At 48.4% G+C, this 24,593-nt stretch overlaps 1 protein-coding gene across 2 annotated transcripts in view; it reads right to left on the bottom strand.

Moving 5' to 3' along the window:
• SSH1 (slingshot protein phosphatase 1) overlaps window positions 1-24,593 on the bottom strand; it is a 542,618-nt gene that overhangs the window by 169,135 nt on the left and 348,890 nt on the right. For both annotated transcript variants that reach the window (XM_078667402.1, XM_078667403.1), the window contains one exon: window positions 16,511-16,579. In XM_078667402.1, coding sequence (XP_078523528.1) covers window positions 16,511-16,579 — 69 coding nt within the window. The remainder of the gene's footprint in view (window positions 1-16,510; window positions 16,580-24,593) is intronic.

The raw sequence follows: 24,593 nt of genomic DNA, 5'->3' as shown, positions 1-24,593 counted from the left end.
ACGACCACGGAAGGGTTCCAGTACCTTGGGGTCTATATCACGCTGGACAAACGGCGCTCGTTTCAGACCAACGTAGAACGAATAATGAAAGTGGCAGTAGAGGATATGACGAGATGGAGGCAACTACCGCTCACCCCTCCTGGGTAGGGCGGCGATGTACAAAATGATTACTTTACCGAAATTCCTCTACGCACTTCAGAATGAATACTACCCACTCCCGACCACCACGATCGCCAAAATCCATGCAGACGTGCGATCGTTCCTAGGGTTAGGCAAACAACCACGCATCGCGCTCCAAACGCTCCAACGGCACCAATACAATGGTGGGATCTCCTTGCCGAACCTGGAGGCATATTACTGGGCGGAACACCTGACCCCCATAAACGACTGGTTGCATACACCGGCGGACCACCCGACGTATGCATTAGAAAGACATAGCCTGTCTGCACACAATATTCTTCACTATATGTATGGGGGGAGGACAGGGAGGAAGCTCCTGCCCGCTACCATGATCACGATTCGAGCATGGACAAGGGCCACGAGGGCCACGGGGTGGGAGGAGAAACCTACACGCCAGACACCACTGTGGCACTGCAACTGGCTCACGGAACTTCAAAAACTAGAGGGCTTCCATAGGTGGGACGATATAGGGATATCTACCATCGGGGACGTGATCAGGCAGGGTGAGTTGAAGACTTTTGCGATGCTCCGGGAGGAGTTTGGATTACATCACACACAACAGTACAAGTACCTGCAGCTAGTCCATGCTTGGCAAGCACAGAAGATAGCACTACAAGATATACCGGAGTACTCACCCCTAGAAGGGAGACTCTTGCAGGAACAAATACTACACCAGGCAGTGTCCCCCACAAATAAAACACTCACAAATAATATGTTTGGAAGTTTGCCGACACTCAGGGGCAAGTGGGAGGCGGAAGTGGGGCAATTGGAAGATTTAGACTGGGAGTTGATCCTGATGCACCCCCGGGAAGTGGCCATTAAGTCACGGCTGAGGCTGATTCAATTGAATGTGCTGCACAGGACGTACTTTGATAGGAGGCGTCTCCTCAGGATGGGAAGAATAACAGATGACACCTGTCTTCGTTGCAGGGCCGAACAGGGGGACTTCTACCACACAATCTGGTCCTCTGCGGAGATTCAAAAGTATTGGTCTCACATCTTCACGGAACTGGGGGAGGTACTGGGTGTGGAGCTGACCCTGGACCCGAAGCTGGCGCTACTGGGACTGGTGACCGAAGTAGACCTGCCGCGCCCGCATATTATTTTCTTGGTGCTGGCATTAGTAGTGGCGAAAAGGGACATTGCCAAATACTGGGGGGCAGCGGAAAGGCCAGAAGTAGAGGAATGGAGGAGAGGGCTGGACCTCTATATGGCCGCAGAACGAGTGACGTACAAAGCGAGAGGTTGTCCCAGAAAGTTCCGAAAGGTATGGGGTAAATGGAGACAATACCATGGCCTAGAAGACGGGCGCTTGGGAGGTCCCTCATAGGCGAATGGTGTGCAGCGGAGGGAAAGGGAGACCACCTGATGCAGATATGTAACTGGGGGCACTCTGGTATGCTGAGAAATTTAGGGTCACAACACATGTAAGGTTATGTACAGTATCATGGGATAGGAGACGAGCGTCAGCGGAGTGGGCACGAAGGGTATTGATGGACTAGTGCCACTTAGTTGGCCGCGCATGTGACCGAACTGTAACCGCATTGAGATGGAAACCAACCAGTTTGTAGATAGGGGAGGGTGGGAGGGGGGGGGGGGAGTTGTGGGGGGAAAATAACTCAAAAAGCAGGTTCGGGGAGTTACTTAAAGAGCTCGCACGTCATGAAATAACTGCAAGTTACTCAACGAAAACAAAAGTCGCCGCCCGGCCCCCGGGCTGTGGGCATGAAGGCTGTGGAGATAGAACCATGATGTAAGTTTTCTTATGCTGAATCTGAGCTTGCTGTGACTATATTCTTTTTCACCTGCACAAAAATAAAAATTTAAAAAAAAAAAAAAAAATGAGGGGATGTGCACGGGCACTTTTAGGTCAGAGAAAGGGGTCGGCCAAGGGTGTATCCTGGCCCCCCTCCTTTTCACCATTTACATAAATGGGTTGGAAAAACATCTTGAGGAGGGGGGGCAGATGTGCCGCGTGTGAGAGGGCAGCAGATCCCGGCCCTCCTATACGCGGATGACGCGGTACTGATTGCACGCACGGGCATCGGTTTACAGACACTATTGGATTGTTTTGGCTCCTTCATGGAAAAACTTGACCTAAAGGTAAACGCGAAAAAATCCCATTCTATGATAGTGGGCAAGCAGAGAGGAAAACTGAGATCCAAAACTTTTATATGCAAGGGTGAGGTGGTTTCCAGGGTTCCGGTCTTCCCCTATCTGGGGGTCCTTTTCGATGAAAGGGGGTCTTGGGCCCCACAGTTAAAGGTGAAGAGTTTAGCCTTGGCCCGTTCAACAACTGCCCTGTTGGGTTTCACCAAAAGGCTGGGGGCCAGGCCAATGGAAGCAATTTTGAAGGTTTATAACACCAAGTGTATTCCTATTGCCACCTATGGGGCCACCCTGTGGGGCTATGTTACTCAAGATAAAATCCAAAGGGTAGAAAATAGGTTAATTAGACTATTGCTCTCAGTTCCAAAATCGACCCCTACGTTTTCCATTCACGAGGAAGTAGGTCTGGGTTATATTACAGATAAGCTGAATCTGGCACCTCTCTTACTTTGGGCAAGGACATGGCTGAATCCAGAATTAACCTTGAACCATCTTATTCTGGAGGACGTCATGTCTTTGGACCGTGCCATGAAAATACCTTGGTTGAAGTATTTAAAAAATACATTTTTGGGGGGCGTGGCCAAGATGGCGGCTTGAGAGGACGTGGATCGCGAGGCTCCCCGGCCCTGTGCCCCTATCACACGTTTTTCAGGCTGCCACCCCCTTGAGCACCTGCCCAAATCCAGCGCCTGCCACCCCTGCTTACTTGGCAGACCTCAGGCCGGGTCTCTGGGGGCTAGGGACAGCCGATACCCCGCTTCTTTTGCTGCCGGTGAGGACTGTGTGCTGGCGACGAAGGTTTGAGCCCTTCCGCCGCACACCCACGTATCAGCGGCTGCGGGCGCTAGACCGGAGCACCGTGAGGGCTCGCAGCCGAACGCGGAGCAGCAACTTCGGCGTCCAGCGACGGAGAGCCGGGAGGGGCGTTGCGTCCAGCCTTCTTCGGACGTGTCATACCCCGCCGGCGGACATCCGACAACTCCAGGCCCCGGGCGTGGGCCTACCCAGCGGCCGTGCGTGTCTCCCTCCGGCGGACCTGCAGAGGCACGTATCGCGCGGGGCACTGGCCATCGGCCCCGCGCACCCCGCTGGTCTTCCCCCACCTCCTCCGCTGCCGCCGGAGGTAAAGCGCCGGTGTCGGTGCTGGCGACTCCGCCCCCTTCAGTCCTTGGGCGCCCCGGCGGAGGGCCTTCGACTACTCTAGGCCCCGGCACGGGCCTACCGGGCGGTAGCACAGGACCAACCCCGCAGTCCAGCAGGGCCCTGCACCGGGCGGAGCGCCGCTAGCCCGATCTCCAAGACCCGCAGGAACCCCCACCACACCTTTGGCCGCCGACGGGGGGGACGTACCTGCACTGGGGCCTGCCCGCCCCGACCCTCCTGATCCCTGTGAGCCCCGGCGGAGGGCCTTTGAACACTTTAGGCCCCGGCGTGGGCCTACCGGGCGGTGGCGCAGGACTGACCCCGCCGATCCAGCGGAGCCCTACACCGGGCGGGGCGCCGCTCGCCAGCTCTCCACCCACCGGAATCCCCCCCCGCACCTCTGGCCACCAGCGGGGGGGCCGCACCTGCACTGGGGCCTGCCCGCCCGGCCCTCCTGATCACGGTGAGCTCCGCCGGAGGCCTCCAGCTACTTTGCGCCCCGGCGTGGGCCTGTTGGGCGGCCGGGGGGACCCCCGCCTACTGCACCCGCCACCGCGGACGTCACACGAGGCAACATCGGCTATCCGCCCGACACACCCCAGAGCCTCTCTGCCTCCTCGCCAGCCGGCGGAGGAGAAGCACCGACGAAGCGGGACCCCCCCCCTGCCGCACCTCCACGCATTGACAGCGGCCTCTTGGACAGACGGCATTCCGGGAAGATACTCTGAGGCACGAGGTGAGCTGCGCCCTGCGGACTGTGGCGGGGGGTTGGGGACGACCGAGCGCTCTTCTCCCCCGGCCCCTGCACTCCCTGTTGGGTGACCCTCGACTGCTGTGGGCGCAGACACAGACCTGCCGGGAACTGTACCGGGCCGTCGCCCGCCGGAGCCATTGACACCAGCTTCCTACCAGCTACCTGCCACCTACCATCCACCGGGCCCCCCACTCCATCACAAGGGTTGTTTGTGGCCCTCCCCACGCCTGAGGCACCTGCGCCGCCGTCCGGACTGCGAGGCCTTCCTCCTGCTAATATCTGGGCGCTGTTCTGATGAAAAAGGGTACAGGCAGATCAGGTCGTTTTACCCCTTTTTCTAGTTTGCCCGGCGTTAGCCGCTTCTCACCCAACTCACGATTACCCAAATAAAGAGGCAGGCGCTGGAGACTGGAAGGCAGGAAACAGGAGTTTATTTCCGGCGGAACAGAACACGTCAAATCAGACAACAGGGTATCTTCTCGAGGTGCTCTGGCAAGTTTCTCTACGGCTCCGTCTTTTATACACAGGTTTATGATGTACAAACATTCTTTATTGTAATAAAGACACTTTGAAGTACGAAAAAGGCATGTTTGGAATCCCAGCTTCAGGCCTATTCCCATACCGGTCATTCTGATGTTGTTTTCCCCTCCCAAATGTAACATGTGATTGTAATCTGCAGCCGGACGTCCTAACAGGACACGAGGGCAAGGGGAGGTGGTCAGATCTAAGGTTGGGCAGGCGATAAGATCACGTTTCGCTATGCGGGTCCGGTGGGGGTACATCCACGAGACCTAGTTTTATGATATGGGACTGGGTCGAGAGGCCAGGTGTAGCCGGGGGGGGGGGGGTCATCAGAAGAGAGGAAGGGTGTTCCTGGGAGGAATGCAGGGGTGTCGGTGAGATCTAGGGGTGTGAAGGCCTTGATTAATCACCGCTCCTCTGATGTGAGGCGAGGTCCTACTGTAGGAAGCAATAAACTGCATCTGTTGGGCTAGGTGATGGCCTGGGATCAGGCCGGGCAATCGGGCAGGGAGGAAGAGGTTACCAAAAGGGCCCGTTCTATGGGTAGGATGAAAAAGCGAGGGGGCAGGGGTTCAGCACGGAGACAAGGTCGTGTTTAGCGGTGCGTTTATGGCCCGAACAGGAGAGACCGGGGGCTGTCGGGGCGCGGGGTGCTTGCGAGGCTGGAGAGAGAGAGAGAGAGAGAGAGAGAGAGAGAGAGAGAGAGAGAGATGCTGGCTATTGGCAATGGGCAGAGAGGTCATGACACACAGATGGCTACTATCTATGTTCGTGATGGGGCCTAAAAGGGAACAAGATGGCGGGGCCACTGTTTCGTGACTTTCGCTTTACCTTCAACAGTGGCGAGGGTGAACACAAATGAACGCCGCTTATGTACATATACATTGTCATTTTCCACAGTTCCTCCGCTTGTCACCTGGGTGCTCTTTCTGGGCCCGCGTTACTCTTCCTCCACCACGCTCCTCCTGCCACGCAGCGCACATCTCTCGCCACAGCAAGCCGGCCCCAGCTTGGAATAACCTGGCCATCTCTGCCATCGCGGCCTCCCTTGCCGCTACACACCCCAGGTGATACCTTCGACGCCCCTCACGAGAGACTCTTACTTCAGCTCATCGCCCCTGGAACGGCCTGCGGATCCTCTTCACGGGACACCGAGCCTGACTATCCGCACTGACCCCGTGCCGGCTCTACATCGCCCGCTGCCCCTGGCGGTCGGCTTCGCCCCCGCGGCTGGGTGGCAGCTCGACAGCTCCCGACAACACCCAACGGCTGGGCCTCATATTCTGTCGTGGACATCATGACGCACTCTAATCGCAAAGGGACCCGGAACGTTGTGGACCTCATGCATAAGGCGGCGTCGAAAGGGGACAAGACCCACCCATTGTCGCCCCCGAAACCTCCCGCGAGCCCTCAAACACCGGACGAGGACTCCGCTCCAATCACTAAAGCTTTCCTGGCCTCCCTCTTCAACACACTGCGAGAGGACTTTTAGACTCTGAAACAGGACTTGGCGGGGGAACAGCGTGAACTCCGTCGAGACATTGATGGCCTAGGAGAACGGGTTGCCTCCCTGGAGGAAGCTGATCAATCCCGCAGTATGGAGGTGGATAGACTTCAGCAGGAAATCCTGCGACTTCAGGATCAACAGGTGGATTTACAATCACATTCCGAAGACCTGGAGAATCGCTCCAGGCGGAATAACATACGGGTCAGGGGCGTCCCGTTGAAAGCTGAGAAGGACAATGTGACCGCCTACCTCCAGGACCTATTCAGGGACATCCTAGGCGAGCCGAGCGACTTCGAAATCCGAATCGACAGAGCTCACAGGGTTGGCATGGCACGCCGAGCACCTGCACCACCTCCGGACCTTCTGGCATTCCTCCCAGACTTTCCTCTGAAGGAACGCATCCTCAGGGAAGCCAGGAAAGCGCAACCCATCCGATTTCGGGATGACCCTGTAGCCCTTTTTCAGGATCTCTCCAACATCACCCTACAAAAGCGCAAATCTTTCCGACCTGCAACGAACTTCCTGCGAGACGCCGGGATACCCTACTCCTGGGGTCACCCGTTCCGTCTGATCTTTAAATGGAATGGCTCCCTTCATCAGCTCCGATCGCTCCGTGATGCCTGTTCCCTGCTAGGGATCGACATGCCAGAAGGCTCAGCCTCCAGGGACGCCTCTCCGTCCCGGTCGCAGGAGGACCCATCTCGTCCTATAAAAGACGGCTGGCAGACGGTGCGCAGGAGGAGAATACCGAGACCTATCCCGAAACCGGACCCGGTCACAGTCGCCCAGGAACGTGAAGCGGCTGTACAGGAAGTGGCAGATAACACAGCACCTGATTTGTAGAACATTGACCTTTTTGGGGGGTGTTCTCTCACTCGCAATTAGCTTAACTGGGGATTGGGCCGGGGAGCCGCCAATTGGGCTGCAGCCACGGTACCCCTTTCATTGACTTTCTACGGACCTGTGCCCTGCACACTTAGGCCCGAGACTTTTACTAGTTTCTGTTGGGGGGGTTGTTCTGGGAGGGGGAGGGGGAACCGGGGGAGGGGGGTTCCGAAATTGTTGGGGGTTGGGCAGGTTCCTTCTGTTGGGGTTAGGGTGGCCTCGGGGGGAGGGAACTGTGGGAGGGGACCAGTACGCCAGGGGACCTTTCCGCGTATCAGGGATTGCCTACACTTTCCGCTACCACGCAGTGTCTGGCACTACTAAGCCTGTTTATCTCCACGTGCCTTGGTGATGGTTGATGCACTTAAAATCCTGTCTCTTAATGTCAAGGGCCTCAACAACCCGATCAAACGCAGGGCTATCATTTCTTACCTAGAGAACTCTGAAGCCGACATCTGCCTGCTGCAAGAAACCCACCTCTTAGCTAAGGACTGGCACCGGCTGCGCTCCCGCGCCTTCCCACAGCAATACTTCTCCTCTTTCCCGTCAAAGAAAGCTGGGGTGGCTATACTTGTTTCGCGGCGCTTCAGGGGCAAGGTAGGGGCCAAAGTAGGGGAAATTAGGGGACGCCTTCTGACCCATACGTTCCACATAGGCACTACTACATACACGATTGGCTCCATCTACTCCCCCAACACAGGCCAGGAACCCTTCTTGCTGTCCGAAATCTCAGAGGCGCTCCAAGCTCCTCACACCCACATGCTTCTAGGGGGGGACCTCAACCTCGTCATGGACACTAACAAAGATAGATCGGGGCACCGTTATGGAGACACCGGGGCACTCTCGCAAAAGGGCATAACTTGGCTGCAGGACAGAGGCATCTCAGATCTTTGGAGGAAGACACACCCCATCGCAACACGGTATACATTTTACTCACACGTACACCACACTTATGCGCGCATCGACCACTTCCTGGGCTCCTCGAGCCTCATTCATCAGATCGTTACAGTGTCGATTGTCCCGGCGGCCCTCTCCGACCATGAGGCGTTGGAACTGACGCTCAAAGTACCCAGATCACCACGTACTCCGGGATCGTGGAGGCTTAACGAAACCCTCTTACAGAAGCCGGTGGTTACCCACCAGCTTCATAAATGCATATCGAATTACTTGGCCACCAATGACACCCCGGCTGTGTCGGTGACGTCCTTATGGGGGGCCTTAAAGGTTGTTGTTAGGGGGGAGCTGATAGCAATATCGGCCGCGGACGCCAAACTTCGAAAAGAAAAGAGGGAAGACCTCTCCAACAAAGTTGCGGAGTTGGAGAGGGTTCACAGCCGCACATGTGCCCCGAGAATATGGCGCCAACTTAAAGCTGCCCGAGCTCAACTGGCCAGCCTCGACACCGACAGGGCAGAATTTGCTGCTCTTCGCCTCCGTCACACGTACTACGTGGGGGGCAACCGCACCGGCCGGCTTCTGGCCAGCGCCTTGAAAGCCAAACTCCAACGCTCCAAAATCACTACGCTGATGGATGACGCCTGCGATGCTATTACTGAGGACGCGCAGATAGCCTCAGCCTTCCGCTCCTTCTATGCCTCTCTATATAGCGCAGACAAAACGTCACCGACGGACATCGACGCCTATCTACAATCTGCTCACATCACGCCATTATGCCCGGCGAGCACGGAAGCCCTGGATGCCCCCATCCGCGCTGACGAGATTCTTGCTGCCATCGCGCGCCTCCGCCCGCTTAAATCTCCGGGCCCCGATGGCTTCTCGTCGGGCTTTTATAAGACCTTTGGCCACACCCTGGCGCCTATTCTCGCCAGACTGTTTAATTCTTTTGAAGGCCCGAGTTCCATACCACCCGATATGCTTGCAGCCGACATAGTGGTTCTGCCTAAGCCGGGCAAACCCCCGACGCATTGCTCCGCGTTCCGACCCATCTCCTTACTCAATCTGGACCTGAAGCTGTTTACGGGGGTGCTTGCGGCCCGTCTGGGTCCCTGCCTCCCGGGCATCCTTGAACCGGACCAATCGGGCTTTGTCCCGAACCGCCAGTGTAGCGACAATACCAAGAGGCTCCTACACCTCGTGGACAAGGCTCATTTTCAGAGCTCGGATTCTGCACTCCTGGCCATCGATGCAGAGAAGGCCTTCGACCGTGTCGACTGGACCTATCTACGGGCTGTGCTGCGGCGCTATCACCTGGGCGACCGGTTTCAGGCCTGGATAGCGAGCTGCTATCACCGTCCCTTGGCTCGTGTCCGGATGGGTGGCCTCAAGTCAGACCCCTTCGAGATACAGAGAGGTACCCGCCAGGGATGCCCTCTCTCACCTCTTTTATTTGCTCTTTACGTGGAACCTCTAGCACAGAAAATCCGCGACAACCCTCACATCACGGGAATGTCTTTCGGCCACGAACCCCACGTAATAGGATTGTACGCGGACGACATAATCGCTGCTCTGGACAGCCCGTCCAGATCCATACCGGCATTCCTGGCGGAGCTGGAACATTTCGGTGCGGTGTCAGGTTTCAAGGTTAACCAAGGAAAATCCCTGATACTGCCCCTGGGCAGTCATGCTCTTCCTAATAACCCGTCACCTAACTTCGGATGCAACCTGCGGTCCATCGCCCGGCTTCCGTACCTGGGGATCACCCTGACCTCCTCCACGACCTCGACGGTCAATCACAATTACTCTATTCTATCGTCCCAGATCCAGACCGACCTCGCACGTTGGTCAAGGCAACCCCTCTCCCTGCTTGGCAGGATCGCGGCGGTAAAGATGTCGGTCTTACCCAAGATATTATACATCTTCCAGACCCTCCCGGTTTCACCACCGCCGGGTATGCTAGCTGACCTCCAACACGACATTCACCAATTTGTGTGGGAGAAGAAACGCGCCAGACTCCATAAACAGGTGGCGTACAGAACTATTGACGAAGGCGGCCTCGGGATCCCGAATCTGCCGCAATATTTCCAGGCCTCACAACTCAGATATCTGGTGGAGTGGTACCGACCGGAATCGGAGGAGAGATGGCTCTTCCAGGATAGAGCAATGGCTCAGACCTCCTTGTGGAAGATACCATTTCTTGCCCGCCAGCACAGACCGCGTTATCTCCTCCGCTCCCCTATCACGCGCACCACCATGGCAGCCTGGGACATGGTGGCGGTCAAGAGGGGCCTCACGACCTTCCCATCCCCACTTACCCCTCTTTTCGACAACCCCGCGTTCCCGCCCGGCACGGATGCCCGAGCTTTCCGGCAATGGCGTGATACGCCTTGCCGATCGGCTGGACACCTCTTTGATCTGGAGGGGTTTCTCTCACTCGCCGACGTCTCGGGGGACTATGGAGTGGATAAACCTCACATGTTTCAGTACTTCCAAATTCGCCACTGGCTCTTGCAGCCGGACGTCGCCCCTCTGGTGGGCCGGCAAATGACGCCGTTCGAACGCTGGCTCGTGTCCAAGGCATCGGATAAGCACCTTATCTCAGACCTTTATCGAATGCTCTCCCCTGCTGCCGACACTGCAAAAACTGCTGGTCAGCGACGATGGGAAGCAGAACTCGGAAGGACTCTCTCTTCTACAGAATGGAACCACATACACTACAGAGCCGCCCACACCACCCGCAACACCAAGGCTAGGGAATCGGCAATAAAGCTGGCTATCTACTGGCACCTTACCCCAGCGAGACTCAATCAAGGCAACCCAACTCGTAGCGCGCTGTGCTGGAGGGGCTGTGGTGACCGGGGTACACTGACTCACCTTCTGTGGGAATGTCCCGCCTTGCAGGAGTACTGGAAGGCTGTTTTGGACGACATCGATTCCACGTTTGACACTGAGGTCCCCCGCTTCCCAGCTTACACACTCCTAGGGCTTCCCAATGCGCTTACATTCCCCTTGAGATCAACTCGCGGCAAACAGATGGGTATCGCTATGCAAGCAGCGTCACAACACATCTTATCGCTATGGGGTTCTACTATCTCACCCACCCATACGGGCTGGCTACACAAGTTGTGGTTCACGCTCGGCATGGAACGGATCCAGGCCACGCTTACCCATTCCTCTGACTCATTCCGAACTACTTGGCAGCCGCTTCTGACGCTGCTATCCAGGGAATTCCATGAAATCACCTGCCCAAAGTACCTTCGCATCTTACGCCTCACAGATTGTATGGTGGACTAAACACGACCCGAGGCACCTTGACACACTTTAGCTGGCTATGACTCACACGATCACTATGGAACAATGGCGTACTGGTAGGGGTGGGGGGAGGGCGTTAGAGTTGGGAGTTGGGGGGGTGGGGTGGGTTTCCAGGGTTGTCTTCTTCACTTGCTGCTCCGATTAGGGGCTTATCTCGATCTCCGGGCACTGCCTCTCCATCTGGGCATGATCAACCTGCTCACCTAACGCTTATTAGAGAAGACATGCTTGTCTGTCTCACTTGCCAATTTTGCCTGCTGATTGTCTATTGCTATACCCTGCCTGTTTCTTCTGTTTTGAAACTCAATAAAAATACTTTGATATTAAAAAATACATTTTCAGTCTTAGGTAGATTGGAACTTTTTCTATCTCCTCGTAATATTAAGAAAGAGGACGTAAAGTGGATTAAAGTCCATTTTACAGACAGGGTCCGCCTTGATAGAGAGGGGAGGGAAATAATGAAACCATCTATAAGAGCACACTCTATGTTAATCACTACCCCAACCCTGGAACCATACCTGAATTTTGTTACAAGACCCCTTCATAGATTTTTATTAGCGAGATTCAGGTTTAATTTGATTCAATTTTCTTTAGGTTGCTATCCATCATGGAACCATTCGAAAGATGCCCCCCCCTTGTGATTGTGATAATTTCTCTGAGCAAGATACCATGCATTTTACGATGTTTTGTGGGTTTTATACTGCTGCTAGGAAAAAACATCTGTTACCTGTGCTGAGGGAGGCGGGCTTCATTCAAGTTAGACCTGCTTTAATTTACCTCCAGATGTTGGACAATATTTACATTACTTTTAGTGTCGCCAGTTTCCTAGCAGAAGCTTTTCGTATTAGAAACAAACGAGCACCACTGAACTTTTTATTGTAAATAAGGTATCTTTTAAAAATAGTGTCAGACACGATGTAGTTTAGTCAAATTTGGGCTTGCCTTGTTTTTGTATTAATTATGAAATGTGATTTTAATTCATATGTATTGTATGTGCTTTTTTTGGTTTTTTTAAAATCGAATAAAGCGTGCTTTGACTGACTGACTGACATTAGAACTTGGAGATGCTTGAAGAGGATCGGATTTAATGGAATTTTTGGATCAGCATTGTTAGAGTTGGACGTAAGATGCATGAATAGAGATTTAGACCGAAAGACTGAATATAGTGTGGTCAGAACAGTGGCAACAGAACAGGGGAAGGGATGTTGAGGCCTGAATACTTACTGAATTGTTAATACAGAATGGGAATTGCTGTCAAACACATTGATAAACGTTGTGGTGAAGAAATCTGCTTCCGTGAATTACAAACATTGTGATGTCCGCTCTTGGACGAAACGCGTCGGCTGTTTAATACCGGATTCTGGTTTGCAAAAAAATATTGGGATTAAACGAAGAATCTGTCGTCATTTCTGTTTGATATATGAATAAACAAAAACTTTGGCAATCAACATCGTTGAACCTGTGATACATTTATGAACTTTAAGTCGCTCCCTCAATTCATTGGAGGCTTGCCTTTGGCATGCCTTCGGAGCGCTAGCAGCACGCCCACTGCACGCGACCGCTGCGCGTTGAGGCAGGCATCTCTTTTATGGGGCAAGGTAAGCAGCTAGTCTGCTGACCTCCGTAGCGTTTTTCCGGAAGTTGGTAATATCGCTTCCTGTGTGCGTCAGTTCCCGCCACACAAACGGAATTAATGAATTAATTAACAACTGTGTTATGACCTTGGGGTGGATATTCACTTGCTGAGATTTAACTTGTTTACCGCGGCGGACATTCCGTCGCAGTGCGGGCATTTGATGGAATGGGCGGGGCTGCGTCGGCCGTTGGCAGCACTAGGGAGGTAGTGCTCGGGAGCCCGCAATAGGTTAACCTCAGTGTTTGCTGTTTCAGACATGTTATGATTGTGATTTTCTGTAGTGAAATCAAAAATAATAATAAACTTCAGAAATTCCCTGACTAAAATGAGGTTAACGTGTCATTACCGGTATGAAACAAACACTAACACGCACTGGTAATGCCAATAGGTTTGGCTTTTAAGGAATGTTGTATGGCAATGTGAAGCATTACAAGTAAACAACACGGGAATGAACATGTATTTGTGTGGAAGTAAAGAATTGTAATATAATATTGTTGATGGGTAAAAAGTTAGAAAAACAGCCATGTGGGTTAATTACTACCCTCTTCTTATCTCTGCTGCTGCTAGAGAAAGACAAACACAATAAATGATCTAGTTATCTAGGAGAATTTTTCAGTATTACTGTGTCATGTGTGCACCCCTGTAAGTTCAACCTCTGCTAGCTGGATAAATAAAATGATCACAACTGCAGTGGAGGGCAAGCACTTTTCTGCCCACACAAAATATGCACTCCTGGCTACCAACATGTGGGCTGAGCCAAAGCCTCTCTCTAGTGATACTCACATAATTGTCTAGCGACAGTTGCGCTGTCAGGCCTGACCATATAAACTATTTAAATTGTCTAGGTAAATTTACCTAGGCAAACCACTAAGCACTGCTCATAACCTCAGACATGAAGTCACTGCTCGCATCTAAAAGACATTACTGATGGCATTTCTAAAGGCATCTCAAATTACATCATTGGTAAAATCATTGATGGATCACACATGGCATCACCAGTGACAGCATCCTAAACATTTTAGACATCATTTTTCTTAAGGAAACAGGGACCAGAACTTCATATGGCATACTTTGCACATTGCTTTGAATGATATTCAACCAGATAGCCCAGGTAGGTGAAATCAGCAAAACGATGTTAAGGTTCAGTAGTTTTCCCACAGCTTTGTTTCAGATTCTATGTAGTTTCCAAATCACTGGGGGATGTACTCCCAGATAATACATGGTTGGCATAATCTAAACACAAAAGTACTTGATTGATGATGACTTGTACTTATTAGTGCAATCTTAGGTAAAGAAAGATTTGACTTAGGCACCTAATCATGTAAAAGGATCCCTTTGTAACTTGATTCGCTTGAGGAAACAGGGAGAGATTCATATCTCTTATCAAGCTGATATTCCTTACTTGGGTTGATGGTGTAGGAGGTGGGCGGCACGGTTTTGTCCAGATGGTAGATGTGTGGGTGGCGGTCCATTTACCACACACTAATATCTCAGTTTTTGTAGTGTTTGGTTTCAGATAATTAATTTTTGTCCAATGATCAATCTCTCTCTAGAAGATGTTGACGCAGGCCAAAGTAAAAGGATAATAGCAGAAGGAAGGTAAATTAAAATCTAAGCATGTTAGTAAGGAAACAATCGAGGAAGCAACAGTGCAATGGAATACTATGGACCTAAGTCTCTGGTGTACAGAATGATGCTGATGCATATCAAAAGTGGCAGACAAGTTGAATGGCGGAAATGTTGCTACTCCACTGGAATCCACTATAGCCTTTATTTCGTCCTTTGTGTCAATGAATGCAGATTCTGGGCTCCTATCTGGATGGAATCCTATCTAAATGTCTGGGAGAAGACTGTTTTCATCCAAGTAAGAAGACAATTGTATGTAGGGAACAGTTTTGATCAGTTTGACAGGGACAGGACAATAGTTCAAAAAGACCATTTTGTCAGTGCCCATTTCCTTTATCGAATAGACTTGATATATGACGTTTTGAGTTCTTCCAGAAATAGGCCACTCTCTGCAAAGTTATTGTCAATGGCTTTGTCTGTGATGGCTGATGTGCTACTGATGACGGTGTGCTTGAATGATCCTGACAGGGCTCCATCAAGTATCATGATGTGCGATAGCCTTTTGTGAGAATCATTAGTAGATAGAGATATGGAGAGTAGATTGTGTGGAGTTTTAGTTGATGCCGTGTGAGGTGAGGATCTTCCTCGGTTTGAGCTTCAAAATAGGTTACAAGTGTTTGGCTTTGGTGATGAAATGGTCAGCAGAGAAGTCTCATAGATCTTATGTATGCGGCTAGTTGTGGTATGTGAGCAATCTGGGTTCAGGAATTCAATGATTATCTTGTGTAGTTCCTTGGTTGCGAGAGCTACTTCATAAATATGTTGCAGTAGTAGTAGAGAATTCTCACCTTTCTGAGTGTGACATTTTAGATATGGCACAGTATGTTAAGCCCTGTTTTTTCAGTGTTTATCCAGTGACTTTTGAGATAGATTTCAGATCCAGCATCATCCCAACAAGTATGATGGTGGTGACATAGAAGCAAGGAACGTGTAAAGAAACAAAGCATAAACAACTGTGCCCAGAGGAATACCACCCAGGAAATTTGGCAGCTTCATCCAGGGGAAAGACCTAAAAGTCTCTTCATCACAATGCAGCAAAAGCCTACTGTATGTGTTTTCTATTTAATGCAGTACTAAAAAAACTGTTTACTAGAGTTAGTAAGGGCATGTTCAGGAGCTGTCTTTACTGGCTAACAAAATGGTTTCTGTCAGTGATTTTTATTTGAAATGTATTATTGCTGATCACAGACATGGACCAACTCCAGGACATATGCATGTATGCGACAGTAAAACGCAAACCAAGTAGTTTGCCTTTTCCCATTTTAAGGATGGATGTGCAAGACCCAGTGTGCAGAAAGAAGGGACTGGTTGGTAAAGTTGACATCTCATTTCAATTAGCATTTCTATTTCAGATGTTATTAAATCTAGCACATGAGGATGAACAAGTGACTGTCGATCACAGTAGAGCGTGTTTATTTTTTCAACTTACAACACGTGAATAAAAAAGCAGTAAAGAACAGTGTTGAAGGAAAGTGGCTTTTTTCAAAAATGTTCAATTTAGCATGTGAAACGTGTACTCTCTAAGCAGAAGTACAAAATCAGCATTTGGGTTGTATCAAAATCAGACGTCAGAAAAAATGATGTATACAAGAGTTTAGTTTAGTGCGCTGAATAGAGCTATTGAAGCAGGTTCAAAAGACGTTTGCACCTAAGGATACAAAGTAGGAACGGATAACAGATCATAAATGAGAAGGGAAGATGGAAGAGATCAAGGTGGGCATATTTCAGACTCTAATACTATGAAGCCACTATTTAAGTGGCTTCATAGTATTCTCTCACATAGAATAAAAGCATTGAACAAAGATTAATTCCAAAGAGGAAGTAGAACAAATGGTTTCTCACTACTCACCCACTCTAGATGTCTATCTAAAGAACAAGTAATACAATTATTTAACATGAAAACAGAGAAATATTATTTTATTTTTATTTTGATCCATACCCATCTCCATCAAGATGTATCTTGGTATCACTCCAGAGGTGTAGCACCATTCCAATGGTACACTGCTTGCTGTTGTAAGAAAGAAACCAATACTTTAATTTAGACGTATGAGTCATGAATGATACAGGATCTCAAAAATCTCACAACATAGCTAGACTGCTTATTGCATGTACTTTACATCACAGGCAAGTCGCTATTTGCATCATACCACAGTATCACACATTCTTTTGTTGGCACAAGTCAATTTTGAGCTACAATGCTATGGAAACTATTCTCCATGAAACCTTAGGATGAATCCGATCAACCAGAATACACCACTCGGTAATCTCCAACAGACATGTTGCCATCTTGCCCACTGAAAGCGTAGTGATGGTATTATGGAAAAGGAAATTCAGAACATAAATACCTACATTTGCAATTGTTTGAAGACATGACAATTTGATATATGTTCACTTTCGGGAGCAAGATGTAATCTCCAACAGACATGTTGCCATCTTGCCCACTAAAAGTGTAGTGATGGTATTATGGAAAAGGAAATTCAGAACATAAATACCTACATTTGCAATTGTTTGAAGACATGACAATTTGATATCTTTCGGGAGCAAGATGAGGCAATTTCACAATATTCAGCACTTTAACAATGGAAACACTGGCCGTAAAACATACTCATTACCTTCTTCCATAACAAACACTCAAAAGTAGAAAGGGTTTCCAGAACTCAACAGTTGATTTTCTTTACGACCACAGTATGTCCCAAACATCTAGTGACAGCTCTCTTGCTTCATTTATACCTTTTATTTGCAGTGTGGTATTAAACTTGTGGGGTTTAACATTATTGTACCATTAACTCTAAAGGAATTAAGACTGCAATACTATTATTCCAGCGATCTCATTTCCCATTGACACTGTCCGTAAGCTCTTTAGTGTCTGAATAATTCCACGTTGCCGTCTTCTGCTCATTGCACAATTTGAAAAATGTTGAAAGATACGGTCAGTCATATTTTGTCCAAAAATGTTTATCATGTGCATATGTTTACACCTTTTCAAGTTTGTTTACAGAAATCCCTCGAAGGTTATTATTTTAACATCTGGTAGGTCTCAAATATCTGTTGAAAGCCTATCAAACCTGTACATATCTATAACTGTCTTAATGTCTGAAAGTTGGCCATTGCCCAGATCTTTTTGCAGTCATTGTGGAAACAGATAGGAAATGTGGGTGAAAATAAATAAGTATGTGCTGATTCACCTCTGGAATAGACTAATATTTTCCATCCTGGTCTAGGCTGTAAGGATGTGCTACAGTATACAAGTATCTCAGTCAACAATATAAATGAAATTCTTTCTGTACCAAAGAGTCAGTCTAATCTGGTGAGCACACCTCGAAATTCAAGGCTCTTACCTCTCAGGTGGCGTGACCTATGAGAGAGTAAGTGATTTTACTCATCCATAACTGGGGGTCTAGGCAATGTGCAATCAAAGGAATCAAAAGCTCTTTTCGATACAGATCATCTTTTTAAATGATCTGCAAGAGCTAACTCACTGTCTACTTCGAGGGCACAATCGGAGCTTGCCTGATGCACATCTTCCAAAGCCCAATACTCTGCTATGTAAAGTACTTTCTTAGTAGAAAAGGAGCAACTGGTTCTGATGATGGAGCTTCTTCGTTTGTTTTCATGGATCAAATTACACATTTAGCACTGAGCATCATTTCTCCAGCACTTCACATAAGTTTGTCTCTCACAGTCAACGTTGCCAATGTCTTCCTACTTGCAGTCAGCATTTACAGCATTACTTACAGAATATGCTTGTGTTGGACTGCAAGCCCAAGCGACAGAGCAACACAGGTAAACTTTGTTCTTGTGAAGTCTCTAGATTAGGAGTCCCCAATTTCGGGGGGGCGTGGCTTGGCGCCGTAGGCAATGGCAGCGCCTGAGTGAGGCTCCGGAGAGTTACCGGGAGACTTCCTTCTCCAAGCACACAGTTCCTGTACTGTGGACCTATCTTCACGTCGGAGCACCTCTGCCATGCAGTGGCACCCCTGACGACCTTTCTCCGACGTCGGAAGCAGAGATATTTGCAGCGACGCTTTCAGGGACGCTCCGGTGTTTGTGGCCGCCATTTTGCGGGTCCGGCCGCGGAGAAGTCCTCTGGTGAAGGCGTCTGCGGTTCCCTGCTCAGTATGCGCATTTTCATCGCTATACCTGCAGACCGCTTCTTCATCTCTCTCAAGGTCCACGCCTGATGTCTAACTTGCTCAACGCCATACGCCGGCAGCAACATATCTCCTCACGTAGCGCGGCCGCCATTTTGCGCGCACCGGAGTCTTTCTGCCTCCACAGCGGTATGTTTACTACGCTTTCAATCCGACTTATGGCTTGACTTTCATTGACACATTATTTTATGGTCACCTATTGAAACGACTTTTTTCCCTCAATTTTCGTTTCAATTTCAGCAGGGTCAATAGATTACTTATTGTCCCCACCAGTCAATTCACTTACATGGGAATTATTTCAACGTGGCAGACGCTTCATTCCTGTTTTCCACGACTTACAATGGCGCACTTGTGATATGTTCTAATTATACTCTGCGGTTTGGAGGTTCTCTTTACTCCTGATGCTCTTCATTTGTACTTCGGTCCCCAATGATTTTCAGAGCAGAATTTCATTTTTCTATGTGCTGCACTTGAATGCACGTTCCAGTCTTCATGCATAGCAAGCCCCATGTATGCAGTTATATCTTCACTAACTTCTCCTGCTAATACTCGCACAAGCCGTCTCTTCTTGAGCTCCTTCTTATTTACCTCGGCCTTGCGTCCTCTTCACTGAGGTTGTGTTGGATGCTCTTACTTGCTACCACTGATTAACCTACACTCTTCGTTTCTTGGCTTCCTTACATGGGTAAACAACAACACATGTCTCGCTTCTCCCCTAAAGCACCTACTAAGGTGGCTTTTGTCAAGAACTCTAAAGTTTTTTCAGCTCTTTCCCAATTAGAAGACTCTCTTCCGCCTTCAGGCTCGGAGGCACTCATGGACACGCCCTCTCCTACCACCTCAGAAAAAACAACTGCCAAGCGGCTAAAAAAACACCCTCCTTCTCCACCTAAACCATCGTCGCCTGTATCCATGGAGCTATTACTGGAGGAAATCCGATCTTTCCGTCCCTTCCTTGAAGAAATTGGAACTTTGCGCCCTTTTATGGAGGACACTACAGCCAAACTCCAAGTTCTCACAGACAATTGGTCTCAAATTGAAACGAGAGTCTCTTCGGTGGAGCAATCTGTCGCATCTTTTCAAGAATCTCAAGCTAAAGTTACACACTTATCATCGCAGGTAGGAACTCTTCAAAAGCAGGTGGAGGAGTTGGAAAATAGGGGCAGGCGCAACAATCTTCGCATCTACGGCCTGGCGGAAAATCTTGAAGGGTCTGACCCGATTGCCTTTTTTAAGTCCTTTCTTCCTAAACTGCTCCATCTACCACAAGACACATCTCTCAACATCCAACGTGCGCATCGTCTAGGCCGTGTGCCTACATCCCTCTCCCTGTCACAAAGGCCACGAGGTGTTATCCTTTATTTCCTAGAGTACACTGACCTGTTGAAAGTTCTAGCAGCTGCTAAGGCTCTTCCCAAATTGTCTTGGCTTGATTCTCCATTGTTCTTTGCCCAGGACTATGCCAAAGCGACTGCTAACCGTAGGAAGGCTTTCCTAAGCATGAGAGAGGCTCTACGTGCCATGGGTGCCCGATATGGTCTATACCATCCCTGTTTGTTTAAGGTAACCTACAACAACAAGACCACCACCTATGAAGATCCAGTGAGACTGCAGAGCTTCATCAATGCACACCGTACCTCTACCATGGATACCTCTGGTCCTTCGTCCTCTTCTCCTGGCTGACTGTTCACATCACACGCCTGTTTGGAGTTTCTAGTTCTCTCATTGCTGTGTTGTTGCTCGCCTCATGTTTTTGCCTGAGTTCTGGCTGCCTTTTTGGTTATGGTAGCAAGTTCATGTTCTCCTCATGCGTTTTGCTATTGTGGTTTCCCCTTTTTGTAATTCTCTGCTTGCTTGCTCATTTCACTCCTTTGTCATATTGTAATGGTTTTCATTAAGTTCTGTTCCCTTATCTTCATTTTTATTGTCAATGTTCTTTGTAATATCATCTCAGTCTGTATTATCATCTCAGTTTAACCACGTCTTTCTCCCCACAGGAACCCCTCCTCATGTGATGACATCTCCCTGGTTCCCTGCCCGGCTGCCCTCAGTTGTGTTGCCTTCCCTACCTGGCTCCTTCCCCCCTCCACTTCTTCTTCTCGTACTCCCCTTTAGTAGGTATGTTTTCTTCATGTTTTTTGTACCTTTCTTGTTTTTTGTTCCTCTTCACTTCTCCTTCCTTCATCAATGATTACCTGTTTTGCTCTACGATGATGGTCTCTTTCTCCTTAGATTATATCTCGTCTTTCCTTCCTTTCCTTCGTTTCTATCCCTCACCCCGTTCTCCATCCTTCCACTTTCTCTTTTTATTTCTCACTTTTTACTCATTATTCTTCGATCTCTTTCTTCTTTCTGTTCTCACTCCTCTTTTTTTGTTCCTCCTTATTTCCCCTTCCTTTATCAATGACTTCATGTTTTGCTTTACGATGGTGATTTCTTTCTCCTCAGGTTATATTCCATCTCTCCTTCCTTTCTTTCCTCTTTATTTCTTATTCTTGTCTTCATTATTCTGTACTCCTTTTCTGCTTCTTACTCACTACTCATCACTCTTTCATCTCTCTCCTCTTTATAATCTCTCTCTTCATGTATATTTTTCCCATCTTCCACAGTTTTCTTTCTTCTTTTTTCTTCTCTTTTTCATCGTTATTTCATTTCTTTCTACCTTCTTTGCTTCTATTCCTCATTACTCCTTTGAATCGTTGATTAAGAAATTTATGGCTTTTATGTATATACTATGTCTCTGAATTTGGTTTCATGGAATGTTAAGGGTATTAATTCCCCAATTAAGCGTCAACGCATTTTATCTCACTTAGCTAAATTAAATGTTGACATTGCGTTTCTTCAAGAAACTCACCTTTCGGACCTAGAATCTGACAAACTCAAGAGAGGTTGGGTGGGTGACGTCTTTTTCTCACAGGGTGATGGGAAACGCAATGGTGTTGCCATTTTATGTCGTAGGTCACTTCCTCTAACGGTTATATCCCAAGAATCGGATACTAATGGCAGATGGATTCATGTCAGACTATCCCTTAGAGGTGTTCCAATCTCTCTCCTTAATGTTTATGGTCCCACGGCCGGTGAACCCCTTTTTTGGGCTGATCTTTCTCCACGCATCACCCAATTCATGGACGATAACTTCATCCTTGCGGGAGATTGCAATCACCCTTTCGATCCTTTTCTGGACAGGAAGTCTGATGCCAATTATATTCCTACGAAATCGCACAAATTGTTCACCCAAGCCATTTCACAACATAAGCTTGTGGACTCCTGGCGTTTGTGTAACCCAACTTTACAAGAATTCACTTTTTACTCCCCTCACCATCGGTCCCAATCACGGCTTGATTACATTTTTGTTTCCCACGCACTTACTCAAACTCTCCAGGCAGCAGAAATTGGCCCGATTTTACTTTCTGACCATGCCCCTGTATTGGTCAGTCTTGAAGTTTTACCCAAAACTGATGGTCCTAAAAGATGGCGTTTCAACAATGCCCTTCTTTTAGATCCCAACTTTTCTGCTTCTTTTTCTGCCTTTTTTGATGAGTTTTTCCTCTTTAATGATATCCCACCCATTTCGAAACACACCCTTTGGGATACCTTTAAAGCCGCTGCTCGTGACTTTATTATTACTTATGTCGCAAAAAAACGTAAATCTGCACGCCAATTTACCAAAACCCTTCTTCATGACATTAAACGATTGGAACACGCCTACTTCACTTCTCATTCCTCAGATAGTCTGACATCTCTGGTTGCTGCCAAAATTAAATTTAATGAACAGTCCACTGAAGATGCTTCTCTGTACTTGCTTAAATCTAGTGCCAAGTTTTATGGTGGTAGGAACAAGGCCGGGAAGATTCTTGCTAATTACTTAAAGATCAAACAAAATAAAGTCACTATTGAATCAATTTATGATGCTAATGCCCATTTGCAACATAAAGATGCTGACATTCTTGCTACTTTCTCACATTTTTATGAGTCTTTATACACTTCAGATACACCCTCTTCTCCTCAATCTCTTACTCACTTTTTCTCTACCATTCAGGCCCCCCCTTCCTTCCCTCTTGACCTTTCCTCCTTAGAATCTGAAGCCTCACAAACAGAATTGTTTGCTGCTCTTCATCGTTTGAAACTGAACAAAGCCCCTGGCCCTGACGGGTTTACTGTTGAGTTTTATCTTCATTTTTCGAAGCTTCTTATTCCAAAACTTCACTCCCTTATATCCTCTTTTACTGAAATAGGCACTTCTTCTGGTACTTTTTCCGACGCCCATATTGTCTAATTCCCAAACCTGGAAAAGATGTTCAATATTGTAAAAACTACAGACCCATTTCATTAGTTAATATAGATTACAAAATTTTCGCTAAATTATTGGCAATGAGATTAGATCATCTGCTCCCTGACCTGCTTGGAGATGAACAATCAGGCTTTGTTAAAGGCCGTTACATTACCGATAATACAAGACTCCTATTCAACATCTTAACGAAATCTTCTCATCTCCGATCGCCCCTTGCAGCCATAGCCTTAGATGCTGAAAAGGCATTCGACAGGGTCGAATGGCCGTACCTTTTTCACGCCCTTAATTGGTTTGGATTTGGTCCTAAATTTATCTCCCTGGTCTCATTATTATATTCTCATCCCCGGGCTGCAGTTTTCGCTAATGGCCAACTTTCTCCTTATTTTGATCTTGGTAGAGGTGTCCGTCAAGGTTGTCCCCTCTCACCCTTCCTCTTTAATCTGGCCCTCGAACCTTTTTTATCCAAACTCCGTCAGAACCCTAATATTACTGGTTTCAGTACTACAGAGCTTTCCATAAAACTAGCTGCTTACGCGGACGACATTTTATTATTTATTTCGAATCCTACTGTTTCCATCCCTGCTTTTTTAGCGGAAGTACAACATTATTCCTCAGTCTCTGGTTATAAACTTAACAACGACAAATGCGAAATTTTACCTTTAACAAAGTTTACTTTTAAGGATGATTTCACTGCCTCAAACTTCACCTGGAGTCCTTCCAATATTAAATACCTAGGTTTACATATTACCCCCTCAATTCGTGACACTGTCTCCCTTTGTTTAACCAAGTGCATCCAGAAAATATCTGATCTCACAGCTAGGTGGCATCCCCTTTACTTGTCCTGGTGGGGTCGCCTCGATACCATCAAGATGATGATCTCCCCTATTATTCTTTACACCTTATCCAATATTCCCGTTCCCATTCCAGCCAAACTCATCAAAAAAATTAATTCAGTTCTCTCTTCCTTTCTTTGGCATAAAAGCAAACCTAGAATGTCCTTAGCTAGACTTAGTCGTCCTACCTCTGAAGCTGGGGTCAACTTTCCGAATTTCTCTGCTTATCATAAGGCCTTTTTGCTACGTCAGTCTTCCTTCTGGTTACAAGACCCTGATTCCCCATGCCCTTTATGGACAAAGGTAGAGCGCCTCCTTCTCTCACCTTTCTCTTTTGCTGAATGCATCTCCTTTTCCCGTAAGCCCGCCTCACTTCTTACCCCTATTCATAAGTTCACCCTCAAACTCCTCCTTTCCTCTCACCCTTTGGCTCCTACTTGTATTGCTGACTTCCTCTCCTCTACTATATGGCATAATAAATACCTTCTGATCCGAGGTAAACCCATCCTATGGAAGTCTTGGAGATCCAAGGGACTGCTTTGGGTTTCCCAATTGTTTTCACAATCCACTTTCTTACCCTTCTCCACTCTTCGTCTCACCTTTCAATTACCCCTCACTTGTCTTCCCCAGTATCTTCTCCTTAAGGCGTCAGTCATGGCCGTGTATACTACACTTCCTGCCACTCCTCCTCCTACACTTACTCCAGACCCTGTCGCTCACCTTCATTCCGCTTTACTCACCCTTCCA

Source organism: Lissotriton helveticus, chromosome 11 (assembly GCF_964261635.1).
Source record: "Lissotriton helveticus chromosome 11, aLisHel1.1, whole genome shotgun sequence".
In the NCBI taxonomy this organism is placed as follows: domain Eukaryota; kingdom Metazoa; phylum Chordata; class Amphibia; order Caudata; family Salamandridae; genus Lissotriton; species Lissotriton helveticus.
This window is presented reverse-complemented; position numbering and strand designations above follow the sequence as displayed.